The 26714-nt window shown below is 45.6% G+C and overlaps 1 protein-coding gene across 1 annotated transcript in view; it reads right to left on the bottom strand.

Annotated features, from left to right (window-relative positions):
* Window positions 1-26714, bottom strand: part of BICRA (BRD4 interacting chromatin remodeling complex associated protein) — a 148925-nt gene that overhangs the window by 18238 nt on the left and 103973 nt on the right. The window contains exons 2-8 of the mRNA XM_056847532.1: window positions 26622-26667; window positions 24755-24797; window positions 24210-24275; window positions 19524-21527; window positions 16692-16994; window positions 12491-13192; window positions 8685-8997 (exon numbers count right to left, since the gene is read on the bottom strand). Coding sequence (XP_056703510.1) covers window positions 8685-8997; window positions 12491-13192; window positions 16692-16994; window positions 19524-21527; window positions 24210-24275; window positions 24755-24797; window positions 26622-26662 — 3472 coding nt within the window. The 5' untranslated portion in view covers window positions 26663-26667. The remainder of the gene's footprint in view (window positions 1-8684; window positions 8998-12490; window positions 13193-16691; window positions 16995-19523; window positions 21528-24209; window positions 24276-24754; window positions 24798-26621; window positions 26668-26714) is intronic.

The raw sequence follows: 26714 nt of genomic DNA on the forward strand, positions 1-26714 counted from the left end.
CAGGTGAAACTGAGAAATTTTCTACACTCTCTGTGGATAGCCACATGAAAATAGGCATCTTTTAGGTCTAACACCGCAAACCACATGTGACCAGCAAGGAGGGGCAGGACTTCCGCTAGAGATAGCATTCTGAATTTTCTGACATGATTGAGTTTGTTTAGGGCTCTTAGGTCAAGCATTGACCATTTCCCACCGCTTTTTTATCTACTAAGAAGTATCTTGAATAAAAACCAAGTCGCGAATCAGAGGGTGGGACAATCTGAATGGTACCCTTTTGGAGGAGGTTTTCAACCTCCATAACAAGCTCTGGGGAGTGGTCTGAGCCCCTCTGCTGGGGGGGGGGTTGTGAACAGTTTGGAACTGACATGAACTCAATGTAATAACCATGTAGTACAACATTCAACATCCAAGAGTCAGAACAAATGTTAAGCCATTTACTGAAGAACAAATACAATATTTAAAAAACCATAGGAATAGTTGAAGAGAGGCCTAGTCATGCTGACCCCTTCTTTGGGGCTTGGTTGCTAGGAGAATAACCCCCTTCTTGTTCTTGGGCGTAAATTTCCTACCCTGCACAGGGTTGGAGTAGGGCCGAGATTGAGCCTGTTGGTACCTTTATGAAATCTGCCCTGGTAATAGCCCTGAGGCTGCTTATTATAGGGCCTAGGTTTGTAGGATGGGCCAGAGTGTTGTATTACCCCCAGTGATTTGGCCATGGCTTTTTGCTTCCTCAAGGTGTGAAGGATTTCATTGGTGTGCTCATAAAAGAGTGCTTTTGTATCGAAAGGTAAGTCCTCCACCCTAGCTTTGACATCAGGAGTGAGGGAGGACGAACGAAGCCAAGAGTGTCTCCTTAAGACAATACTCGAAGCCATAGCATGGCCCAAGCAGTTTGCCATGTGGCATGAGGCTGCAATCTGATGTTTCCCTAACCTTGGCCTTCCAGTTGAAGAACTTTTAGGAGGTAGTGAGGTGTCCTCCGACCCAGCTTCAGAAGTGAGTTCACCTTCCTCCTCCATTTCAGATGCCACTTGCCTTTGATACGGCGTCAACGTCAAGGGACCATTGTGGTATGACGTTGAGGCAGAGAGCCCGACGTCCAAGGTATTGCCTTCGGCGTCGAAGCGCTTGCGAGGGTTGCGTGAAGAGAGCTTAGGAGGTAGGAAGTCTTCCCATCTCTGGTGGTACATGACGATGTCATGGTGCCTACAGTCCATATAACCATACCCCGAATAATACAGGGGGAGGGACAGTAACCGTATGGCGTCCAACCATGAAAGTGGTGAACTTGTTTGTGATCTTCTGTTATATCTCTTGGGATGGCCCCTCATCTCCCGAGGAAACCATTTCCGGGATTTCTATTATATCCTTGTCCAAGGATGAGAACTGAGCCTCGAACCCTGATGGCGACGGGGCTGGGGACGCCCCAATGCAGGACTGCCGTACTCTGCGGGCACTGATTAGGGCTCCGACCCCGCTCTCTCGGGAAATCTGGCTGAGCCGCCTTGAGCGACTTGGATGAGGTGAAGGCAAGTGATTCCTAGGGGACGATGGACTCCTCCTAGGAGAATGGTGTTGAGGGGATGGTGCTTCCTTCGTTTCCGCCTGCATACTCGATGTCGGTGCCCCTGCCTCAGCGGATGGTGCGCTCGCTCTAGGGGGAGACTGGGATCGACCCCGAGGGGTCAATGACGTCGACTGCGCTGACTTTGAGAGCTCGATGTCGGTCGACTTCTAGGCTGCCCGCTTTGCCTTTGGAGAGGAGGATGAGCATTTCCTTCTTGTTTTGTGCCTCTTAGAAGGGGGCTCGGAAGCAGCTCTTTGCTCTGTAGGAGCCTCATGCAACCCCCTCTTAACCTGGGAGCTCAAGGAAGCTGGGGACCCAAGGGAGACGGCTTTGTCCTCCATCCGATCTGGACAAAGGGATTTTTCATACAGAGCGGCTTTCAGCTTTATGGCCCTGTCCTGCCGCGATTTCTGCGTGAACAAGGCACATGCCCAACAAGTGGAGACTACATGCCCCTCTCCTAAGCAAATGAGGCAGTCGAGCTGTTCGTCAGCTGTAGCCATCTTAGTGCCACAGCTGCGACATTTTTAAAACAAGGCCATATATATATATTTTAGAGAAAAGAACATTGACCGTGAGGGTAGTCGCAGAAGAAGCAATAACGCTACCACAGATGGTCACAGGAATCAAAGTTAGGTGTTCTCCCCGTGGTGGCAGAAAGAGAACTGAGAGAAGAGGGCTCCCCGCCCCCCTGCCACATGGTCCCTGGGTGGGAGAAGCCGTTAGGGCTTGGACATGGACGGGGGGGAGGGGAAGGGAGCGCACCTAGGGAGTGTACTCTTCTAGAAGCTTTCAAATTTCTCCGTGGCTGGCCTGCGCAGTCCCATGTGGGACTGCACAGAAACCATGAAAACAAACCACAACTACATCCCCCCCACACACACCCAGTGACCCCTGCTCCATGCCCAGAAGATGGCAAAAAAACCTTCCAGGATCCCTGGCCAATCTGGCTTGGAGGAAAATTCCTTCCTGACCCTGAAGTGGTGATTGGCATTTCCCTGGGCATGTAAGAAAGGGCCATGAGAGCCAAGCACTGACACAACCCTTCTTGCCCTCCCTCTCATGATCTGCCTAAATTCACAGAATCAGCATCTGTCAGATGGCCACCTAGCCTTTGCTTAAATACCTCCAAAGAAGGGGAGCCCTGCACCTCCTGAGGAAGCCTGTTCCACTGAGGAACCGCTCTGTCAGAAAGTTCTGCCTAATAATGTTTAGCCAGAAACTCTTTTGATTTAATTTCAAGCCGTTGCTTCTGGTCCAACCTTCTGAGGCAACAGAAAACCACACCAGACTCTCTGTGACAGCCCTTCAAGGACTTGAAGATGTAAAGCGCCTGACCATACTTGAGGATATTTAAGCAGTAAAATGTCCTTTTAGCCTCCAAGATTAAAGCTGACCATTCCTGCTCTTGCAGCCTCAGATTGTTCCACCCACCTTCAGCCCAGAAAGCTTAGACACCCCATGCCCTTACATTGCAAGGGCTTCAGGGGACGCAGTGGTTCAATATTGGAGTCTGGCCTCGCTGCAAAGGCTAACATGCATACTCTTTCCATTTATTTTTTAATTTACTTCATTTGTACCCCGCCTCTCTCCCAATGGGGACCCAAGGTGGCTTACATTATTCTCCTCCCTTTAAAAAATATATTTTATTGACTTTTTAAAGGGTTCAGGAATAAAAAAAGGAAGGAAGACAAAAAAGGGAGGAATATATCATTCTGTTACAATCTTTGTCCATGCATGTTATTACCCACTTTCTCAGTCTTGTTCCCACCTACTATCTCTTACAAAATTAGGTAATTATTGAGTCTAGTCTAGTGAATGATTTTTGACTATATCTATTTTCTCTTGTATAAAACAACTGTTAAAAAAAGAATAGCTTTTCAACTCTAATTACTGTCTATTCGTTATTCCCTCTTTCAAACGTATCTATCAAAAAACAGTTGCCATCTCTTCTTATAATCATCAATCGGCATTCTTAGAAGCAAATTAGTTAAACACGCCATAGTTGCAAACTCGTGCATTTTTGTAATCCACTCAGTTTAGGGATCCTCTTAGCATTCCAATGAGTAGTAAGTAAAATTCTCACTGCCGTTGTTGCGTGTCGAAAGAGTTCCTTATTAATGGATTGTACCTGGGTGGGGATTATCCCAAGCAGCATATATTTAGCTTCTAGATCATTAATATGGTGCTGCTGCACTTGTCTTGTTTGTGGCTTCCTAGAGGCACCTGGTTGGCCATTGTGTGAACAGACTGCTGGACTTGATGGGCCTTGGTCTGATCCAGCAGGGCCTTTCTTATGTTTTTAATATGCAACATGTCCTGAATTTCTCTGTGTATTAGCTTCCAGTATTTTTGTGCTTTTTTACATGTCCACCACTGGTGAAAAAAGGTCCTTCAATTTCTGAACACTTCCAGCAGTTTGCTTGGTTGGAATTGTACATCTTTTGCAAATCTTTTGGTGCATAATACAATCTGTAGAACATTTTGTACCAATTTTCTCTTACCGCTTGAGACTTGGAAAATTTAACCTCTGTCTTCCACAACTTTTCCCAAGTTTGCATAGGAATCATCTCACCGAAGTTCTGCATCCACTTTATCATGCATGTCTTAACTTGTTCCGGAGTTGTTTCCAAGGTCAGTAACAATCATTAAACTTTTGATAAGAGATGTTCATGTGACTTGATGACCATCTGTTCAAATTCTGTTGGCTTTTTATCTCATCTTTGCTGCTGGTAATCAGTTTTTAGTGCGTGAATGACTTGTTGGTAGACAAACCATGATATCTTGAAATTTTCATTGTGTAATTCTTGTAGGGTCTTAATTTGTCCATTCTTTTTAATCAGGTCCTGGTAAGTTAAATAGTTGTTATTGACTCTGTTTATATAGTCTATGTAGGCTTCTGTTAGGTGGCCCCGTGGCGCAGAGTGTTAAGCTGCAGTACTGCAGTCAAAAGCTCTGCTCACGACCTGAGTTCGATCCCAACGGAAGTTGGTTTCAGGTAGCCGGCTCAAGGTTGACTCAGCCTTCCATCCTTCCGAGGTCGGTGAAATGAGTACCCAGCTTGCTGGGGGTAAAGGGAAGATGACTGGGGAAGGCACTGGCAAACCACCCCGCAAACAAAGTCTGCCTTGGAAACGTCAGGATGTGACGTCACCCCATGGGTCAGGAATGACCTGGTGCTTGCACAGGGGACCTTTACCTTTTTAGGCTTCTGTTGGTGACATTATAGCCAGAGGAGAGGGGCTGAGAATCTCTTTCAGTGAATTCCACACTCGTAGAAGATGGATCGTTATGTTTTCTGTACATCCAGATTTAGGAACTGTCTTCAGGGTTTTTGACCATAACCAGTAATGAAGTCCTTGGCCCAGATGGGCCTGTCCTAAACTAATCTTCCTGTCCTCAGGATGGAGAATCCAATCCGTTAGCGCCACTATAGTGACAGCCTAGTGATACAGTTTCAAATCCGGTAATGCCAAACCGCCTCTGCTTTTTTCATCTTGCAGTACGGTAAATCTAATTCGTGGTTTCTTTCCTTTCCAAAGATGTTTGTTAATAAATCGCTGCCATTTCTTCATTGTTACTGTGCTGATACTTATTGGCTATGTCTGAAACAAGAAATTTAGTCTTGGTAAGACGTTTGTCTTTATTGTTGCTATTTGTCCCAGCCATGAAATTTGCAATCTGTTCCATCTTTTGAGATCTTCTTCGATCTTGGCCCATAAGGGCTTGTAATTTAAATCATAAAGCGTTTCACTTCCTGTAGGAATTTTGATTCCTAAATATTTAATACTCTTCTTTGGAATTGAACATTACAGAATGTTTTGTAGTTCAGGTCTTTCTTCTATAGGTATACTATATATAATCAAATTGGTTTTTTGTTTGTTCAATTTGTATCTTGAATAGTAGATAAAATAGTTGATCTGTTGATTAATCTCAATTAACGAAGTCTATGGTTTCTGGCAAATTAACACCACATCATCCACGTAACTTCTGATTTTATATTCTTGGTCTCCTCCCTTTTATCCACACAACAACCCTGTGAGGGAGGTTAGGCTGAGAAAGTGTGACTCGCTAAGGTCACCCAGTGAGCTTCCATGGCACGGGGATCTGAATCTTGCTTTTCCAGATGCTGGTCCAACACTCTTAAACACTACACCACGCTGGCTCTCTTGAGAAACAATGTGGGGGTGGGCTAGATTTGTTTATTTTTAAATCTCATGTGGAAGGTAGGGTAAAGCACTGCAGGAAGACTGGGGGGAAATCACATTTATTCAATTCTTTCTGTTTTTCAGAAACAAATCCAGTCTTCTTTCTCCAAGTCATTATAGGCAGTTTGTATTCAGCAATGCCAGACAAACAGAATTCCATGTGGAATATGAATTCCTGAAAAGAAATCTCAGCTTTTAAACAATGAGGTTCTAGGCCTCATGCTATCAATACTTTAAAATGGATCTAACAGGAACAGGACAACAGAACCTTTATTGGCATTTATTAAAATGCCAAACTATGTGAAACCATGGGAATTAGTTAAAAAAAGATATGATATCATGGTCTAATAAAAATATCTCACTTCTGGGTCGTATTTCAGTTACACAAATGAATATTTTACCAAGGTTACTATTTTTATTTCAGAATTTACCAATAGTGGAGCAAACAAAGTATTTTGATGGGTGGAGGAGGGATTTGTTGAATTTTATATGACAAGGGAAAAAACCTAGAATTGCCTATAAATACTTGGTTGACGCCAAAGAAAGAGGAGGATTTGCTCTTCCAAACTTTAAAATATATGCGGAAGCATCAGCATTAGTATGGCTAAAAGTCTGGATACAACTAAAGAATAACCGGTTGTTGGACTTGGAAGGTTTTGATAATAGATATGGGTGGCATGGTTACTTATGGTATGATAAACTTAAAAATCATAAGGCTTTTCAACATCATATTGTGAAATCCTCAATAATAAAAATTTGGTTAAAATACAAACATCATTTAGAACCTAGAACACCTCTATGGATATCTGCACAAGAGATGTTAACTTTGAGACCACTGAGACCATCCCAATTTTTTACCTATCAAGATCTTTTGGTATGGGAAGATAACAAATGTGTCCTAAAGGAATACGAAGAATTGAAGGAATACATGACTTGGTTCCAATATCATCAGATACAATGAGTATATATACAGGACATGAAGACTGGCTTTATTAAAGATAAATCAACTTTTCAACGAATGTTATTGGAAAACAACGAACACTTAATTTCAAAAATGTATAAGATGTTATTGTTACTATATATGGAGCAAATCAAATTAAACCAACAATGATAACCTGGGCACAGACATTAGGTCATAATATGCCCTTGAATAAATGGGAAAGACTTTGGTCAAAATATATGAAATACATACTTTCACAATAATTGAGAGAGAATATTTATAAAATGATGTATAGATGGTACTTGACACCAAAGAAACTAGCCAAAATGTATGGAGCAATGTCACCAAAATGTTGGAAATGTCAAGAAGTCGGTTCTTTTCACCATGTTTGGTGGCTTTGTGAAAAGGCAAAAAATTTCTGGGATATGATTTACAATGAACTAAGGTTGATAGTACAACATAATATCCCTAAAACACCTGAAATGATGTTGTTAAGTATAATACCAAACTCTGTAGTGACTCAGAGATCATTTTTGATACATGCCACTATTGCTGCAAGACTGGTCTATGCAATGAAATGGAAAACATCTGAAATAAGATAAGACCGCTTGGATAGAAAAAATGATGGAACTGGCTGAAATGGCAAAACTTACCGCATTAATACATCAAAAAGAAAATGCTGAATTTGTGGGAGAATGGGAGGCATGGACCACATACTGTGTAAATGAACTTAATTTGGGAAACATAAAGGGATACGTTTTGATCTAATTCAAATTCCTTGAAGTAATTAAGATACTAACGTTAAAGAGTAGAGTTTAAGATAATGATAAAGGTGGTTATTATTACAATGAATTAGACATTAAATACAAAGAGAGAAATAAGAATATCAAATGGTCAGAGGGGGGGAGAGGGGAAGTCAACTATATATATTTGTTAAATGATAAGATAGAAATTGTTTATAGCATATACTATATGAATAGAATGATATAATAGAATGTGAACTAGTTTGAAAAATAATAATAATTTTTTTAAAAAAAACTTTAAAATGCCAGAAAAGTTCGTAAAAGCATGCAAATTGAGCACATCTACGCAAGGCAAGAAAACCCACAAGATTAATTTTCTGAATCACACTCAGTTGGGAGCAAAATCTGTTTCCTTATTTTCAACAGAAAATCAACATCGCTGATTCTAGATTAGTATAGAATCTGGATAAGTCATTGTTATGGATTGATCATTGTCTCCCCCCCCTCCCCCATTACAGAATCTCACAGACTTGGTGATAGATATAGGCTTTTGGCTAACCTTCGTAGCCAGAAATATATATTTGCAGGTAAAAAGACAGCAAGCCAAAATACTGTTTTAAGTGGTGAAGCAGCCAGGGTCAAACGATACACAAAACTCATGCCAGAGATGAAGTTCCTGCGGTAGTGAGGCTGATCTGGCACCCACTCCCTTCACCCGCACAGACTCATGAACGTTGCGCTCTTGCACAGTACACACATGCGTGAATGGAGGGGAGTCCCCACTCCATATGTAGAGTGGAGAGGTCAGACAGAAGGAAATTCTCTGCTTTACCCCTTCATTAGTGTCTATGCGCACACAGCAAGGAGTGACAGGAGCAGGCATACACCATGGGGAAGAAGAGTTGGTTTTCATATGCTGTCTTTCTCTACCACTTAAAGAAGAATCAAACCAGCTTACAATTGCCTTCCCTTCCACTCCCCACAACAAACACCCTGTGATGTAGGTGGGGCTGAGAGAGCCCAAGGTCACCCAGCTGCCTTCATGTGGAGGAGTGGGGAAACCAACCCGGTTCACCAGATTAGAGTCTGCCGCTCATGTGGAGGAGTGGGGAATCAAACCTGGTTCACCAGATGAGAGTCCATCGCTCTTAACCATTACACCACGCTTTGAAAAAAGCCTCACCACAACCAAAGGTCTGCAAAGGATAGTTTTATCAACTTACAGATTGCTGATTTGACCAACACAGGTGTCTGCTGCTGGAGCAATGCCGCAGGCTGCCCTCCTCCTCCTCCTCTCTGCAGCTGGCCCTTTTCGAGCACGGAAGCTACCTTGTTTGAACCCATAGTGGAAGGCTGGACTGTGGCAGGCACAGGTGCGTGGCCGTGGACCTGTGGCACTTGAGCTGCCGTCACCGTGACTGGCTGCCCTTGGCTGCTGACCAAGACGGAAGAGGGCTGGCTGCTGAATTGGGCTAACACGGGTGGCGCTTGACTAGTGGAAGTGGGCTGCTTCGTTTGCAGGATAATCCCCTGGGGCACCTGCATGGGATTCAAAAAGGGAAGGAGAGGGGACAGGGGAATGAAAAAAATATCCAGCCACCAACTCCTTCAGGATGGCACGTCATGGCAAAAGTCGCAGAACCTGCTGTCGATTAACAGACTCAGACATTCAGTATGTGATTCAATGGTCCCTGGCCCCAGCAGAGTGGGGCTGTCCTCAACAAGGGCCAGGGCTTTTTCGGCCCTGGCCCCAGCCTGGTAGAATGCTCTTCCCAGAAACAACAGGGCCCTGCGGGACCTCAAAAAGTTTGAGAGGGCCTGCAAGATGGAGCTATTCCAACAGGCCTATAAGTTGAGGGCAGCAGCAGGTTGTCATCTATTGCTGGCCTCCCTCTCCCCCCCCCCCAACACACGTTTTATTTTATAGAATTTCATCATCAAATGGTTGCTGATATACACCGTTGATATGGAAATCTAGTAATGGCCTCCTGTCACCTGTGACGAGATGAGAGAACATATTATTAGCTTAAAATTGGGCAAAGCCCGGGGACCCGATGGTATTCTTGCAGAGCTCCTAAGGAGTAATTCTGATTGGTGGGCCCCGCCACTCGCACACCTCTTCACGCTTATAGACAAATTTGGTATCCTCCCAGATTCGTGGCTGAATTCTATCATAATACCATTGTTTAAGAAAGGTGATCCCAGTAAACCAGAAAATTACAGACCAATTAGTCTTTTGTCTATTATAGGAAAGCTCTATGCTAAGCATCTCCTCAAGAAATTATCTGAATGGATGGCCCTTCATAATCTCCCAGGGAAAGAGCAAATTGGATTTTTACCTAACCATTCTACAACAGATCATTGCACAGTTCTTGCATTTTTGGCAGAAAAATATCTTAAGTTCCCTAGAGGAAAGTTATATGTTGCTTTTATCGACCTTCAAAGAGCGTTTGACACAGTCGATAGACAGATTTTATGGGAGAAACTATGCCATATGGGCCTTGACCAACGCCTTTTGTTTTTATTACGTAACCTCCATACATCCAATACCTGTCAAGTTAGATTCGATGAGGGGAGCCTTTTAACCCAAAAAATCCCGGTGACAAAGGGCGTAAAGCAAGGCTGTGTACTGGCACCATCCTTATTTAATTTATTTATTTCAGATCTCCCTGCTTTTTTAGCTAATACTGATGGTCATGCACCTAAGCTAAGCTCTGAGAAAGTCCCTATTCTGTTATATGCGGATGACGCAGCAGTCCTATCCCTTTCAAAGATGGGTCTTAAAAGTTTATTAGCTTCTTTTATCCTATTCTGTAAACGGAATTCTCTATCTATTAATTTTGATAAGACCAAGATCCTGATCTTTTCTAAGACTTGGAAGCAATCAGTTTGGAAAATTGAGGGAAGAGAAATCGAACAAGTGAAAACGTTCAAATATTTGGGGGTCTCTTTTCATTATAATTTAAAATGGATTGCACACCGTAATCAGTCCCTAACCTTGGCCAAAAATAAGATGGCTGCAATAACTCGTTTTTACTATAAGAAGGGTAACCATTTTGTTCCGGCCGCCTTACAGATTTTTCAAGCCACTGTGATTCCGCAACTTTTGTATGGAATCCCAGTTTGGATCCAGGGTTTTAATAAAGAAGTGGAGCGTCTCAGGGCAGTTTTTTTGAGACGCATCCTTGGCGTCACAAACTCTGTTTTTATTTCTCTCTGTGCGCTGAGCTGGGACTGCACACGATAGAATCTGGTGCTTGGATCACTACTATCAAATACTGGTTACGCTCTCATTTTCGACCCCCCCCCCAAGTAGTTTATTGGCAGCTTTACATACTGACTCAACTGTTTCTAGATGGTCTCGGCTTATCTTAAATAGGATCAGATCACTCGGGATTGATCTTGATTCCTTGTCCAATTCCAGTGAATTATATATTTTTAGGTCAATCCAAAAAAGGATATGGGACAGTGATTCCCAAATAATAAAAGCCGGTGCTGAAGGTATCTGCTCCCCTCGTTTTTTAGGCCTTTCTTATCAAACAAACTCTATGGCCCAGTATTTTTTTAACTTAACTATACCCTCTCACCGTAGAGCATTTTTGTTGGCCAGATTTAATATATTCCCTTCAGCTGTTGTTAGTGGTAGATACAAGGGAATACCACGCGAAGCAAGATATTGTAGGTGTCAATGCAAAGAACCTGACACAATACAACATATTCTCTTGTACTGTCCACTTTTCACACAGCTTCGATGCAGCTTAATTAGCTCCCTTCCTCAATTTACTATTGCAATGACTACTGGAAACATAGCCCATTTATTGGATGACAAAAGCTTTGAAGTTACCACTCAAGTAGCCGAGTTCCTGACCAAGGTCCTAAAGGAGGGAGAAAGAAGGAGGGGAACCCTCATTTAATTGTATTATAATATTTACCGATGAACTGTGTATTTATTGTTTTTTAGATCCATATCTAGCTGCTTTACATGTTTGTTTTGTTATTGTTAATGCCAATAAAGGTTCTGTTTTCTTGTTTTCTTCAACTTTGTTTTACTGCTTTTAATGTTTTAATGATGAGATTGACTGTTTTATTTGTTGTAGTAATGTATTTGTTGTAACCCACCCTGAGCCCGGCCTCGGTTGGGTATTGAGGGCGGGCTAAAAATTTGAAAAATAAATAAATGACAGCAACATGTGCAACCACTGCGTAACTAAGCATACAAATTTTGAAAATGGGTAGAATATTCTAGGCCGGAGTAGGCAAAGTCAAGGTCCTGCCCAAGATACTGTGGGCTCTGATCAGGAGGACAAGTAGCACAATCTCTAAATATTCAAATATAGGAAAGAAGACAACTTTCCCTCCCACACTCTCCAGTTTGCATGACTTAAGGCATTCCACAAATAAAGACACTCAAGTGGTGAAGTAACTGCAAAGCTCGGCATTACCAGTACAGGGAATTCCCGGGCTTTGGAGTGGCAAGAGAAGCAGTAAGACCATGGTCACTGAGCTCTGGTCACTGGCCACAACAATTTAAATACAGCTCACATTTAAAAAATAGAAAGGTACAAGGGGGGCTTGTGAAACACATGAGAGGGATCCCATTCCCCCCCCCCCCGTTGTGGCTCCAGGCTTCCTTCCCACTCCAGCCCCGCTCTGTTGCCAGCTCGCCCTGCAATGTTCCGGCTGACAAGCATTGTTTGCACATGCGCACATAACACTTTTTTTTTTTATATCAGGAGAATGTAAACCCCCTGGTTTTGTTTTTAGTTTTCAGATTTTTTCTTGAGAGTACCCAAAGTTTGAAGAAACATCTCTCGGGGGTGAACGTGCCCCCTTCTGCAAAGGGCAGTGGGATTTAGATATATTAGATTTGGATTCTCTCTGTCTTGCCAGACTGGAGATCCTGTCACAAATGTCAGATCCGATCTGAGAAAGCGAGACTGTGCTATTTATGGACGGAGTTGTTTGGTTCTGCGTGTGAACGTCAACAGGCTCGTAACAGACCCAACTTCTTTCCCCGCCCTTTTCTATTTACCTGCTGGAACCGGTCCATGAGCTGCTTCTGCTGAGGTATGGATGCCGGAATGGCAGAGAGAGCTGGGAACTGGTTCGGAACCATCTGGAAACTCCTCTGTTGCTCCGGTGTGAGGTGAAGAGCCTGGGTGGGGGTGGGAGGCTTGAGGGGACCCTGGGCAGGGAACTGAAGTTGGAAATGGGGAGAGTGGGTGTGCTGCACTTCTGACGGAGCCTGGATCTGGGGCTGCAGCCGGGCCTGGGCATCGGCCTGTGGCTGGAGCTGAGTTGCCAGCTGAACCTGTAGCTGCAGGTGTGGAGGGGTCGCCAGCTGAGGCTGCCCCTCCGGCTGGGCCTGGGGTGCTTGGAAGGGGACCTGAGGCTGCGAGGGGGGCCGCAAGGGGTGCTGGCCGGGGCCATGAGGGGAGGACGCAATTTGATTCTGGATCACGTACAAGTTCGGCATCTGCGTCTGGGGGGTGCAGGACCGTGACAAGGGCTCTGAAGGGGGTCGGGAGAGCGTCTGCGGTTGGGAAGGAGGCCTTGAGTGAGGCCGGGAGGGTGGCCGTGAGAGAGGCTGAGGCTGCGATGGAGGACGGGACTGGTGGGGGGACTGCATCTGGGAGAGGTGTGTGGGCTGGAGCTGGGGGCTCTCCCCCATGGAAGGATGAGGTAGCGAGTGGGACGGGGAGGCTCCAGGAAGTTTCTGCTGCCCTGAAGGCAACTGAGGGGAAAAAGAAGAAAAGGAGAAGGTTGAGTTAAAAGCCTGCTGTGACTGTTTTCTGCAGGTACCAGAAACCAACAGAAGCAGCCAAGGGTTTTCACATCCAAAGCTCACAGGTGCCAGTTTCGTGAGTGAAAGAGGCTGATGGTTTCCTCCTTCCCTTCATTAATCTGTTCACACTAGAAGAGACCCTGAGCCAGGAGGGGAGGATTTCTGGGAGCAGCACTGGACTTCCATGCAACCTCACTGAGAATACTCATGATCACCTGCCAAACTGTGTTTGCTGCCTCAGCATGTTTGGCTGTAGCAGGCTTTGCTTTTAAATCACGGTGAGAGAGAAAAAGACAATATGGAAATAAAAAAGGAAAGTTGCCTGTTATTCCCAGGAAATTAAAATACTTCTAACTTCACCTGATTTACCCAAACAGTGGTTAAGCTTAGCCAAAAGCTTTCCTCCAAAAACAAATGTGAAGGGGGGAACTGGTAGTACTAACAGAGTTTTTGAGAATAAATCAGTGCCTTTCCCAGCTGCCATGTCAAAGCGGAAAGGAACACACTTTTTTCTTTGAAGAAAGAAGTGGGGGTGCTTCCCAATCCCTACCCAGAACACACCACCCTCCTTCTCTATCTCCTTTCCTGAGGAAAGGAGGGCTGGATAGCAGACTTCCTGGGTCATATTAAAACTAGGGTAACATTTACCACAACCCCCACCTCTGCTGTCATTACTTGGCTCGCACACAATTGCTGACCCTCTTCTTCTTGTCCCAAAGAGAATGCCTAAGCTTTGAACCCCTGGTTCCCTGGTTCAAAATGCATCTTGAGCCTTCGGGCCAAACAAGACAAGATGCTGGGAGAACTGGAAATTGATCTTCCAGGGTTTTTTTACTGATAAACAGCAACCATGAGGAGGTTCATATCAGGACTGTGGTGTTGGTGAGGGGAGTTAAATTCTTTCCCTTTCATTCTCACTGGTTTCCTAACCTCAAATAGCTCCCCCCCGCTTAAGAACATCAGAGCCCTGCTGGATCAGACCAGTGAGGGTCCATACAGTCTAGCATCCTGTCTCACACAGTGGCCAACCAGTACCTCAGGAGGTTGCCTCCTGGTGCTGGGATTCAGAGATTTACTTCCTCTGAATGTGGAGATTCCCTTTAGTTACCACGGCCAGCAGCCACTGGTAGACCTATCCTTCATGAATTTGTCCAATCCCCTTTTAAAGCTGTCTAGGTCTGTGGCCATTGCTACATTCTCTGGCAGCGAATTCCACAGTTTAATCACTATGTGGGTAAACAAGTACTTCCTTGTGTCCGTCCTGAATCTACCACACATCAGCTTATTAGGTGTTATTAGCCTTGTAGGGTGCAACATGCAAGCAACTTGTATGCTCCTCCTGAATGGGCACAGCAGCTCCTTAGGGTGTTTGAAATCAGGTGCATGAGAGAAGGTTAAGCCTATTGCCCTGGTTTCAAAGCACACACACACCCCACCACCACGTACCAGTAAAAACCGCTTGGAAACCCTTTCACAAATCTCCCAGAGCCTTGCCTAGTTTGCTCGGAGCTACCCAGTTTTTGCTTCTGTATTAACAACCAGCATCCTAATACAGCAGCAGGACCTCTGCTAATCCTCGCACCCCCAGAGCCCATACAACGCTACCTCATTTCCAACACACAAGCATGCAAATGACAAAGAGTCAAGGCATCAAGTAACATCTCATTAATACCCTTCTGCTTAAATTTAAGATTACACAGGAAGGAGAGGGGAGGGTACATTCTGGTTGGAAACGGAAACATCTCATGTCTGCACTGCACAGCTCTGAAGGGACAGAGAAAAAGGGGGGGGGCAGGGGAGAGGAAGAAGCGACAAAAGGCAGCATCCACCCACCATCAGCTTCCAGGTTGGTTAGGATCAAAAAGGAAGTAAGCAAGAGCAGCAACAGGGAGAGGAAATGAACAGGCCAGGGCAGCAGGATCCTGGAAGAGGAGGGGGAAATGACTGAACCCCTTTGCCTGGCGACGTTTGCCGGTTTTTCTGAATTGCGTGCCACAAACCTCCAAAGCCTGTGCATGGTTACTGCCAGCTTGCATTTTACAGATGGAAGCCCCCAGGCTCAACTGGGTTAAGGAAAGCAGCATTGCAAACCTTGACATTGCAAACTCCTTGAGGCAGACCACTCCCCCAGTAGTCTTCTGCTTATGCCGTCAAGTGCCACATATGCCTCAACAGCACAGTGTGGGACCCCCGCCACCACATTTCCATTTTCAGGAGAGTGTTCTTAGCTTGGGCATGATTAAGTGAGGCTGGTGACACTCTCTGGGAACTAACCTAGGCCAATGGATGGGCCCACAAACATAGATGCAGATCATTTTATTCTAAAACAGAAAGATGCTTCTGGATCTCTCACCATTTTGCACAGGTATATTTGCAGAATCTGGTACCATTTGCAAAAGGTCCTCCCAAGGAGCCTCCCAAGCAAAGGAGGGAAAGGTGAAGATCTTAAAACTTGGGCATGTCGCCACAAGCACAGGGAGTAATTTGGGGGCACACAACTCTTCTGTGAAACAAAGGTGTCCATGGTTTATGTACGGGAGTCACTAAAGCATGTGCTCGTGTATGTGTTATACAAAGCATACACAGATTGTGTCAAAAAAATTAGTTACTTTTTTTTTTTTTTTTTACAAAAACTACAGCGACCTGCCTTTTATTTTTTGCTCTAGCCTCACAGAAAATAAATCTCCCTGCTATTTTCACATTCAGGGTGATATCTGGGGAAATCTTTGTTGCTCCCTAAAATCTGTACCAGCTCTGAGTACGGGGGGGGGGGGGGGGGAGAGCTGGCTGCCTCATGAAATCACATCAGCATTTAAAAGGGTTAATCAGAGCTCTTGCTATAGTGGGCAGGTTTTCCTAGGCCCCCTTCCGGGGGGGGGGGGGGCTGCACCTGAGCCTCTGTTGCCGCCCTTAGTCTGACATATAGAAATTTAGCAAACTGAAGTTTTCCTGTGACTTAATCTCCATGCCAGGAAAAGCTTTGCCTGCTTAATTTCTGCATGTCAGTTTATCACTAAAGACACTGTCTGAAAAAAACCAAAAACTAAACACATTGGCAACCCTAGATGTGGGTGTCAATGTTCTTCCTGGTTGCTAGCCAGGAAGCAAAAAGCACCAATGATGTTTTCCTCCTTCCTCCTCTCGTTTTGTTCATCACCAACCACAAGGGGGAGCCTTCTAACATTGTTAGAAAGATCGTGTCTCCCACCAACACCCAAGCCTAGCCTTTGTTTTGAAGTGTGGAGGAATGCAAGCACAAAACCTACACAGGATGCTAATTTTTTCCCTCCTAAATGTTTCTGCACAGAGAGTGTGCAGGAGAAAGCAAAGAAGCTGAAGGGAAGGCTTAAGAAGAACAGCCAGAGATGTTACTAAGACAGGAAGGAGTGAGTTGGGAGGGACAGGCCAAAGCAGGCGGCTGTGGGTTTGCAGAGGGGCGAGGGGCTACCTGGCAAGCCAGTGTCTGCTGGGGAGGGCCAGCAGAGAACTGAGGTACTTTGGAATCCGCAGGTGGCAGGTTGTGGCTCTGGCTGAGCTCTCGGCTGGCAGGCGGCTGCAGGGAGGCGCCTACGCTGCTGCTCACAATCACTGAGGCCGGGACACTGCTGGTGGTGCTGAGGGCGGTGGTGGCTATGCTGTAGATGGGCAGAGGCATTGGTAGGTGGGGCGGTATTGTGGATTCGGCCAAACTGCTCTCCTGCTGCAGTTTCAGAGCTGGCGAATAAAACTGCTGCTGCTGGCTCCGATCCTTCTGAAATTTCCAAGAGATTTAGCATGGACCACGTTGGTGTGAACTGCCCGCTTTCCCCCACCCCCTGCCAATGCCACTTTAGCACACATGCATGCAGTCTGTCCCCACCCCCGTGCAGACACAGCCTTAGATACTACGTCCAAAATTCCACTTGAGAGCCTTTCTTCTTGTTATTCTCCTCCCGCAAAAGGCACAGGAAGCAGTTGTATAGGGTTGCCAACTAGGGCTGCCAATCTCCAGGTGGTGCACATGCAACAAAGTAACAGCAGTTGAAAAAATGTGCTAAACACAAAATATTCTGAAAATGCTTATACAATATATTAAACAAGTTGCATATATCCACAAACTACATATAAAGGAAAATCAAGCAATGTCCACAGCCAAAGCCAAAAAACTCCTTGAGACCAAAGTCCATGAAGTCTTCATCAGGATTCAACATGGACTGCTGTGTAGCCTGTTCACATGCTGATTGGAATCCATGTTGAATCCTGATGAAGACTCTGTCGAAACAGGGTTATACCTGGATCCCTGTCTAGTTTTTATGAAGGATTCATGGTGATTACCGTTCTGATCCTATTAGGATTTACCGATACCACATCTCCATTACGTGGTCATTGCACCTTGTTTGGAGGTCCAGCATCAATCTTTTTACTCTGGGGAGATCTACCTTCATGGACTTTGGTCTCAAGGAGTTTTTTTGCTTTGGCTATGGACATTGCTTGATTTTCCTTTATATGTAGTTTGTGGATATATGCAACTTGTTTAATATATTGTATAAGCATTTTCAAAATATTTTGTGTTTAGCACATTTTTTCAACTGCTGTTACTTTGTTGCACTTCACTTGACAGCAGGCTAACTTTCTTTGGCTAATCTCCAGGCGGTGGCTGAAGATCTCCCGCTATTACACTGATCCCCAGCAATAGAAATCAGTTCCCCTGGAGAAAATGGCCACTTTGGCAATTGGACTCTACGGCATTGAAGTCCCTCCCCCTCTACAAAGCCTGCCCTCCTCAGGCTCCACCCCCAAAATCTCCAGGTATTTCCCAACTCAGAGCTGGCAACCCTAGTTGCCAACCTCCAGATGGGGCCTGGAAATCTTCAGGAATTGCAACAGATCTCCATGCTACAGAGATAGTTCCCCTGGAGAAAATGGCTGCTTTGGAGGGTGGACTCTGTGGTATTATACCCTGCTGAAGTCTCTCCCCTCTCCAAATCTCCTCAAACTCCCCCCCACCACAAAAAAAAACAAACTTCCAAGTATTTCCCAACTTGGAGCTCTGGGCTGTGAAATACATGGAAAAACTCTGGGCTGTGAAATACATGGAGAGTTGGGGAGCAGTGGAGCCTGGGGAGGGCAGAGTTTGGAGAGGGGAGAGACCTTGGCAGGGTATAATGCCATACAAAGCAGCCATTTTCTCCAAGGGAACTGATCTCTGTTTTCTTGAGATCAGTTGTAATACTGGGGGTTCTCCAGGCCAAACATGGAGGATGGCAACCTTAGTAGGAGGGTACCTATCATATTCAGTATGAAGGAATTTTATTTTCTTCCCTCTTTCAGGTCCAAAATAAAAGAATGGTCTTTTGTAATATATTTAAGTCACAGTCAAGGAAAGTTACGTGACATATACTTTTCACTAAAGTAGGCTGCTGCGTCTTTTGAATAGTAAGGTTTCTAGTCACAGATCCATCCTAATTCTCATGCTGGTCGCCTCTAACTGGATGCCACACGCAAACAGTGAAGCGCCAATGCCAACCACATGCTCACCTACCTTCCTGAGAACAGCAAACTGTGAAGGTCTGACCCAGCTGCTCATTCCGTCAGAACGGGGGACGGAGTTCTACAACTTTCCCTTCCCATCCCCATATTGAAGTTTTGCAATCTGGAATTTTGATCCTCCAACTTTCTTCTTTCCCGAAACACTTACAAACGTGAGTGACATCGACATGCATCGGCTTAAATCATAACCACCACTCAGTCAAAAATTGGGTTAGGAGGATTGCAGATCAGTTTCAGAGGAGAATGGGGGCTGTGATTTTGTATGGTAGGTGGAGAGGAAAAAATGCACTGAGTTGTGCAAGGGAATTCAATTTCTCCCCTTGAATATCTATGCTAGCCATTACTGTTTTAACAGACAGTTTAAAGGTTTTCTCATGAGGACTAGAAATTCACTGTTTAAAAAAGGCGGCAAGGTTGATGTTTTGAGGTTCTGGGGCAGTCATGGCCACACCTCTTTCTAGATTCCATATTCATTAATGCTTCCTTAACAAATTCATGCACTTTGTGGCTACTTAAGAGAAATAATGACTAATGTTATTACTAAGGCCTAGATCTCAAAAATTATTTAAAACAAAGGATGACTACTGCTCCACCACCGAGTCTATATCCATCCATCCTAAGGGGGGGGGGGGAGGGGAGGACAACATGATGTGGTTTCAAAAACCCAATCATGCTTTCTGCAATCTTCAAGACAGACATAAGCAATCACACTAGCAAGACTAATGGTCCTTCAAGGAACCCTCTCACTTGCCTGTTGCAGGAACATCTGCATGGAATCCTGGGAGACAACGGTTCCAGCTGCTGCCTGGCCCAAAACAATCTTTTCTGGACTAGATGCCACCAAGTTAGGGCTGGGCTGCGCACTCACGGGCAACTGCGCTGGCTGCTGAGGGGGTGGAGTTTGCTGCTGCACATTTAGCTGAAGCTGGGGAGGGGCGGAGGCCTGGGGGGCAGACTGGACGGTCAATATGCTGGGCTGGTCGCCGCTCGGCAGCAAGTTGGTGCTGGAGGCTGACTGTGGCCGAATGAGGCCGGGGCTCTGTCTGCTGGCACTGGCCGGCGCTTGGATGGCCACGGCTTGGTTGAGGTTCTCGGCGGCGTTTAGCATCGCCACCTGGTTTGGCAGGGTGACCCCCTGGATAACAGTCTGGCCGGTCTGGTTGATGGCCCCACCGGCCAAGGAGGCCGCCACAGTCGTCTGGCTCTGAGTCGTCAAGCTACCGGCCAGAGAGACGGGCATCTGGAAGAGAGTGGGCTGGCCGACCTGCCCGGGCTGCAGCTGGATAGGAGCAGAAAGGATGTGGGCTGTGCCATGGGCATTCTGGGAGGTCAGTACCTGCCCTAAGTTGAGCTGGCTTGCCAGGTTCTGATTGGTGAGGATTTGGGCAGGCAGCGCCTGATTCGTTATCAGCTGCCCAGGCCCTTGGCTAGTAATGATATGGGTTTGTCCGCTAGGGTGGGAGGTGGTTAATATCTGGCCCCCCATGTTAGCCTGGAGAGCAGAGAGCTGCTGGGGAATCTGGACTGCAGACGTGCCGGTCAGCTGCCCCGGAAGAAGAAACTGGTTCTGACCCTGCAGCATGGCCTGGGGCACGTGCTGGGCCGGGATGACGATGCTGCTCCCTTGGTTCAGTAAGTGGACACTCATGGGCTTGCTGAGGGCCTGCTGCTGCGGTGGGGGCTGTTTGAACATGTTGGCCGGCAGCCCCGGCGGGAAGGCAGACAGGACCACATTCTGCCCAGCCTTGCCTGCCATGAAGTTTAGGTTTTGCTGGGCTTTCTGCTGCTGCAGGGCGGCCTCGTTCTGGATAGTGAGGGCGGTGTTGTTGGGGCCAAAGGGCTTGGGGGTGATCTGGTACACCTTCTGCTGCAGGACTCCCGCGGGCTTGGGTTGAATCGGTGTGGGCGTCCGGTGGATGATCACATTCTGGGCTTGCATCAGTGGGCTGCTCAAATTGGACGTGACAGTCAGCGGCTGGGAGCCCTGCGTTGCAGACACGCTCCCGAACATGGAGCTTCCGTTCAGCGTTGTTGTGGACACCGCTGGGAGGTTCTTTTGGATGACGAGGCCTGCATTCTGGGGAGACACCCCGGCCGAGGCGAGAGTGACCTGCTGCTGCTCCGCTGCCGTCTGAGCAATGTAACTCCCGACTGGCATGGCGGCCACCTGGGATGGCTGGACTTGCTTGGCGATGATCTGCTGAGCAGGCTGGTTGATCGCCATCACTTGCTGGCCAACCACCTGAATCTGCCCGATGCCCAGTGTCCCGCTGGGGCTCCCGTTGGGCAAGCCCTGAAGGTTGGAGATGGGCTGTATGGTGACGTTCCCCAGGCCGACCGGTTGGAGAAAAGGCTGTACGCTGATGGCTTTGTTGACCACGTCTGCCCCCACTGACTGCTGCACCAGCGCTTGGTGGGTGAGGACTGCCGGCTGCTGCAGCCCAAGAAGGTCCGCCCCACTAGAGAAAATCTGCGGGGTGCCATCGGAGGCGGTGTGGACCACCGGCTGGAGCGTTGGGAGCTGGAAAGAGCCCAGGTCCAGCTCCGCCTCAGCCTCCAGAGTCTGTTCCGTGATGTTTGCCTCCTGGAGGCTCTGCTGGAGAATGTCACAGGGCTGGTCCGAGTTCTGCAGTTTGGCCCCGCCCCCCGAGGGTGAACCCAGGATGTCATCTTCCAAGAAGTCTAGGTCAACGCTGGTTGTGGGCTGGTTCTGTTCGGCGTTCAGATGATTGCCAGAGGATTCTTGTACATGCAGCTAAACAAGCGAAGATGGAACACAGACAGGGAAGACAAAGTTATGCATTGCAGTGAAACAAATGGAGAAATGTAGATGTCTCTGTGCTCAACAGGTTTGTCATTTTAGTTAATGCTGTGGAACTGCATCCTTCTCCTAGAGTTTGCCTCTCTCCGTGGAGTGGGTCAAAATGTGCTGCAGTAGGTGACAGCAGCAAGAGTGGAGTATGCAAGAAAGTGGAAAGCAGAAGACTATCCAGATGTAACTGAATGGACAAATAAAGCAGCAGAATATGCAATTATGGCTAAGTTGACATCTTTAGTAAATAATAGCTCAACCTCTGATTTTTATGAAAAATGGAAAGTATTTCTTGAGTATATACTTGTTAAATGATAAAAATAATAGAATGTTAAAATTTAAGGAATACATCACTGATTATGCAATTATAACATTCAAAGAAGGTAAAATGCAATAGAAGTTACAGAGTAAGTTCCATCATAATGTAAGAATTTGATGTGTACATTTATATGTCTTGTAATGTACATTCGGGAAATGAAAAACTTCAAAAAAATGTGCTGCAGTCCTTAATCAGCCATGTCCTTAATCAGTTTTAATTCTCTTAATATACATCCCTACTGTGGGCCCTACTGAGGGCCACTTATGCCAGGCAAAGAGACAGCATTTTCTGCCTCATATCAGACTTCGCAACAACACATCTGGTACAACAACAACAACAAAAAGATGAAGGTGCTTCAGCTCCCACAATTGCCAGGGAACACAAATGGAAGTTCCTGATCTCATTCTGAAAGAAAATCTTTCCCAAATGCTTCTGCAACTCTCCAACCTTTACTAAGATGATTGCCGTGATCAGGAACTCCCTCCCCACACAATCTCTGGTAGGGTATGACCTTTTGTGACGCCCTGACCTGGATGGCCCAGGCTAGCCTGATTTCATCAGATCTCAGAAGCTAAGCAGGGTCAGCCCTGGTTAGTATTTGGATGGGAGACCACCAAGGAATACCAGGGTTGCTGTGCATAGGAAGGCACTGGCAAACCACCTCTGTTAGTCTCTTGCCATGAAAACCCCAAAAGGGGTCGCCATACGTCGGCTGCGTCTTGACGGCACTTTACACACACACACACGACCTTTTGTGAGTCGCAGCTCACTTCTTCAGATACGAATGGAATGTGAGTCCATCTATCCTTAAGTAGAGAAGAGTGAATTCAGACACCCAATGACATTAGCAGGTGTGACTGGATTTAATATGATATGCAGAGGGGTAGTAGGCATGGAGAAATCACCATTGGTATTGAGACATGAATGCCTGGTTCTCTATTCAGTCCAAGAGAATTCATTCTCCTGGACTGAATAGGGACCTGGGATTCCTGTCTCATTACCAATGCTGATTTCTCCCCCTCTGCCCTGACCTGGATGGCCCAGGCTAGCTTGATCTCATCAGAGCTCAGAAGCTAAGCAGGGTCAGCCCTGGTTAGTATTTGGATGGGGAACCACCAAGGAATACCAGGGGTGCTGTGCAGAGGAAGGCACTGGCAAACCACCTCTGTTAGTCTCTTGCCATGAAAACCCCAAAAAGGGGTCGCCATAAGTCAGCTGCGACTTGATAGCACTTTATGCACACACACACACACACACTCCCCCTCTGCATATCACACCTAATCCAATCACGCCTGCTAATGTCATTTACCTGCTATTGGCATTTACATGGTATTGACATTGGGTGTCTGAATTCACTCTTCTCTACTTAAGGATAGATGGACACACATTCTAGCCAAATCTGAAGAAGTGAGATGTGACTCACAAAAGCTCATAGCCTACCAGAAATTTTGTTAGTCTTCAAGGTGCTACTGGACTCTTGCTCTTTTCTACAGCTACAGACAGACTAACATGGCTACGCATCGTGATTGATCTCCCTCCCCACACAGCAGAACAAAATGTCAGGCTGGAAGAAGACAAGCAGGAAACAGCAAAGGCAAAGCATGCCGAGTACTCCGCATTCCAAATGAATGGGTCAGAACAAGAGTGGGCTGGCCATGAAAATCCAAAGCACTTCTGCACCTGCCGTCTCATGCTGCACCAACTCTGAACAAATTGCGGCTGAAATCAAACCACTCTCCAGGTTACAGAGTTTATGCAGGAAATTGACTGGGACCACTAACAGCCTTAAGGGTGGACTCTCCCTGCCAGCTTCCCACCGGTGTGGTTAAATTAAAAAGCAGATTCCCCCCACCACATACCTTGAATGTTTAATTGCTGTTCAGAATTCCAACCCACCATTAAAACAAAATGAATGTAGAGATTTCTGAAGCCTGCATCTACCAATTTGGCCCTAGCTCAGCCCATCTGTTTATAAAGCAACCTCCACGCAACCTCCACATACAGTTCTGTTTAGTACTGGGAACAGAAACAGGGCTGTCGCATTACTTCACAGCATCTTAACCATTTTGGGGGGAAAGGGGGGTGATCTAGGGTGTTAATAGCACCTTTAATGCTTTTCGGTGCCTCTGTATTGTCTGGCTACCGCCTGCTTTCTATCAAGGGAATGTAACTTAGCATCCTGTCTACCTTTGTCATGCATTGAGTGTAATTTTTAAAAAATGTATAAAACGTGCAAAGAAAAGGCATGACATCTCTCAAATGAATGTAAACCATACTGTGAAAATGATGCGGAAAAAAATACGTACCCCAGCACCTTCAAAGAAGGCACTGGCTCCATCTCCCGTGTTGTCCAGGAGATCATCACTGTCAATCTGTAATTAAAAAGATTTCAAAATTACGGTACGTGAATGTAAATTTAAGGTTGACAGTGTCCAAGAAGTCACGATGACATGAAATGGAGACCAATTGTGGTAGAGATAGTCAGCATATAAAAACCAACTCTTCTTCTTATCCACAGACCCAGGGGGACTAGGTAATTTCTTTATTGGAGTTGTAAAATAGTTTCCAGTTGTGATGGTGGAATTGTTTCCCCCCTAATTAGGAAGCAAATAATTTTTCATAGATAACTATTAGAAAGGAAAGTAATTTTTTTTACTACAGACTGGTGAATAAATACAGAATTCTTGAGCAAAATGACAGAGCCCCCTTCCTTCCTGGTTCCGTTTCTAGGACTGACACACCCTCTGTTCTCTCATGCCAGAGGCATTTCAAGGAGGCCTTTTCATTTGCTAATTAAACATGCATCAATTTAAGCATTAAAAGGAAAACACACATAAGAACAACTCCTTACCTTTTCGGATCCATGTAAAAAATCGTTCAAGGCCTGAGGATCACTGCAAAAAAAAAAAAAAAATCAATACAGGGAACTTGAAAGAAGGATGCGTAGGGCTTCTGGTTTTAACGGCAAGGAGCAGAACGTAAGTTACTAATGAATGATCAGGAAGCAGATCTAATAACTTCTCTCTTATATGCTACATTTCGGTGTCCACAACCAGCTTATCATTTCCAGGGAATTCGGTAATGTTTTATTTATCAAAATATATACACACAGGAATTATTATTTATTTTCCTCCCCTCTTTCACACACACATGTATGGTGAGCGCCAATGTGGTGTAGTGGTTAAGAGTGGTGGACTCTAATCTGGAGAACCAGGGTTGGTTGATGAGTGACCTTGGGCCAGTCACAGTTCCCTCCGAACTCTCTCAGTCCCACCTACCTCACAAGGTGTCTGTTGTGGGGAAAGGAAGGGAACGTGATTGTAAGCCATATAAGACTCTTTAAGGTAGAGAAAAGCGGAGTATAAAAACCTACTCTCCTTCTGTTTCCACGTGAGAGAAAGCAAGAGAGCTTTATTTACATATTAAATATATATAGGTTTAGGTTACAAACCGGGATCCAAAGACGTACTGAAAGTTGTCTGTCTAACTAGTTTAAAAAAAGACACCAAGACATTGCAAATCTTGTGCCATATCAAGATTTCCTCAGACATTTGCCTCAGCTTGTTACATAGTGTGAAGGGGGACAGTTGTTCAGCTTAAGATCAACACAATTTTGGTGTGAGGACAAGGTTGCCAAAAAAGATATGGTGAAAAACCCCAAATCCTCTGTCCTCCATGCCGCCCACTATAAGTGCTTGAGGAAAAAGAACACTCCTCCCCATTTATTTTAAAGAGCTGTCCCCTGAAAGGAAACAGGAGGTTTCATACCCTTTGCATCTCCCATATGAACGTATGAAACGTATTAAAATAAACTTGTAGCAAATATGGCCGCCAACCTACATTTTGTTTGGTGACAGGAAAAAATAAAAGCAATCATATCAGTTTACACTTTAGTTTTGCACTTCCAGATTTACAATCTTTTCACATCAAAAGTAGGGATCCACTGAAAGCAATGGCAGAGGGTGGTTGTTGTGACTAAATCAAACCTCACAGCTTTCTGAGTGATTTAGGTCACAACCAACTTCAGCTGGACTGGGGGTGGGGGCAAAATATTTTATAGCATATAGTTTTGTGGCTTTTAAAAATTCTTTTAAAGGCAAACTCACCCTCATGTACATATTTAACCTCTCCAGTACTGTATTTTTGCCTTTGGGAGTTCATTGTGGGGTTGCCAGCTCTGGGTTGGGAAATACCTGGAGAATTTGGGGATGGAGCCTGTGAAGGGTGGGGTCCAAGAAATCTTCAGGGGGGCCCTGGAGGATGGCAACCCTAGGCTCATGTCTGTTTTTGTTCTGCTTCTTCCATCACTAAAACATTGTTCTTCATTTCAGTCAGAGTCTTGATCACAAAGCCACTGACAAAAGGTTATCTTTGTATTCTTGAAAAGAGAGTAAAAAACCCTCACAGGCCTAACAGTTTAGTGGTAAATATTATGTAAGCGTTTCTCTGATTTTGGCAAAAACTGCCCAGGGCTTCACTTCCTTTCAACAACAGTTGTGTGACAGGCTCTGTCCATCTATTATAAGCAGAAAGCCTTTGGTTCTGGGCCTCAGCACCACAAAGGTAAAGAAAAAGCCCGGTGCTGCATATATGCCATACAAGCCAAGGTTCACCATGGTTCACACAGAAGGGTCCGGGGGAGGGGGGGGGCTTTGAGCCAAGCGTGGATGAAAGGGCAACACTTAATATTTGAGAAAACATAATTCATAGGTACTTACCAAATTACATCTAGCAAGCACCGGCCATCTTCATCATCCATGTCAACTGAAAGAAGGGGTTGGAAATCACATTACCACCGGGATAGGACCCTG

This window comes from Euleptes europaea, chromosome 3 (assembly GCF_029931775.1).
Source record: "Euleptes europaea isolate rEulEur1 chromosome 3, rEulEur1.hap1, whole genome shotgun sequence".
Lineage (NCBI taxonomy): Eukaryota > Metazoa > Chordata > Lepidosauria > Squamata > Sphaerodactylidae > Euleptes > Euleptes europaea.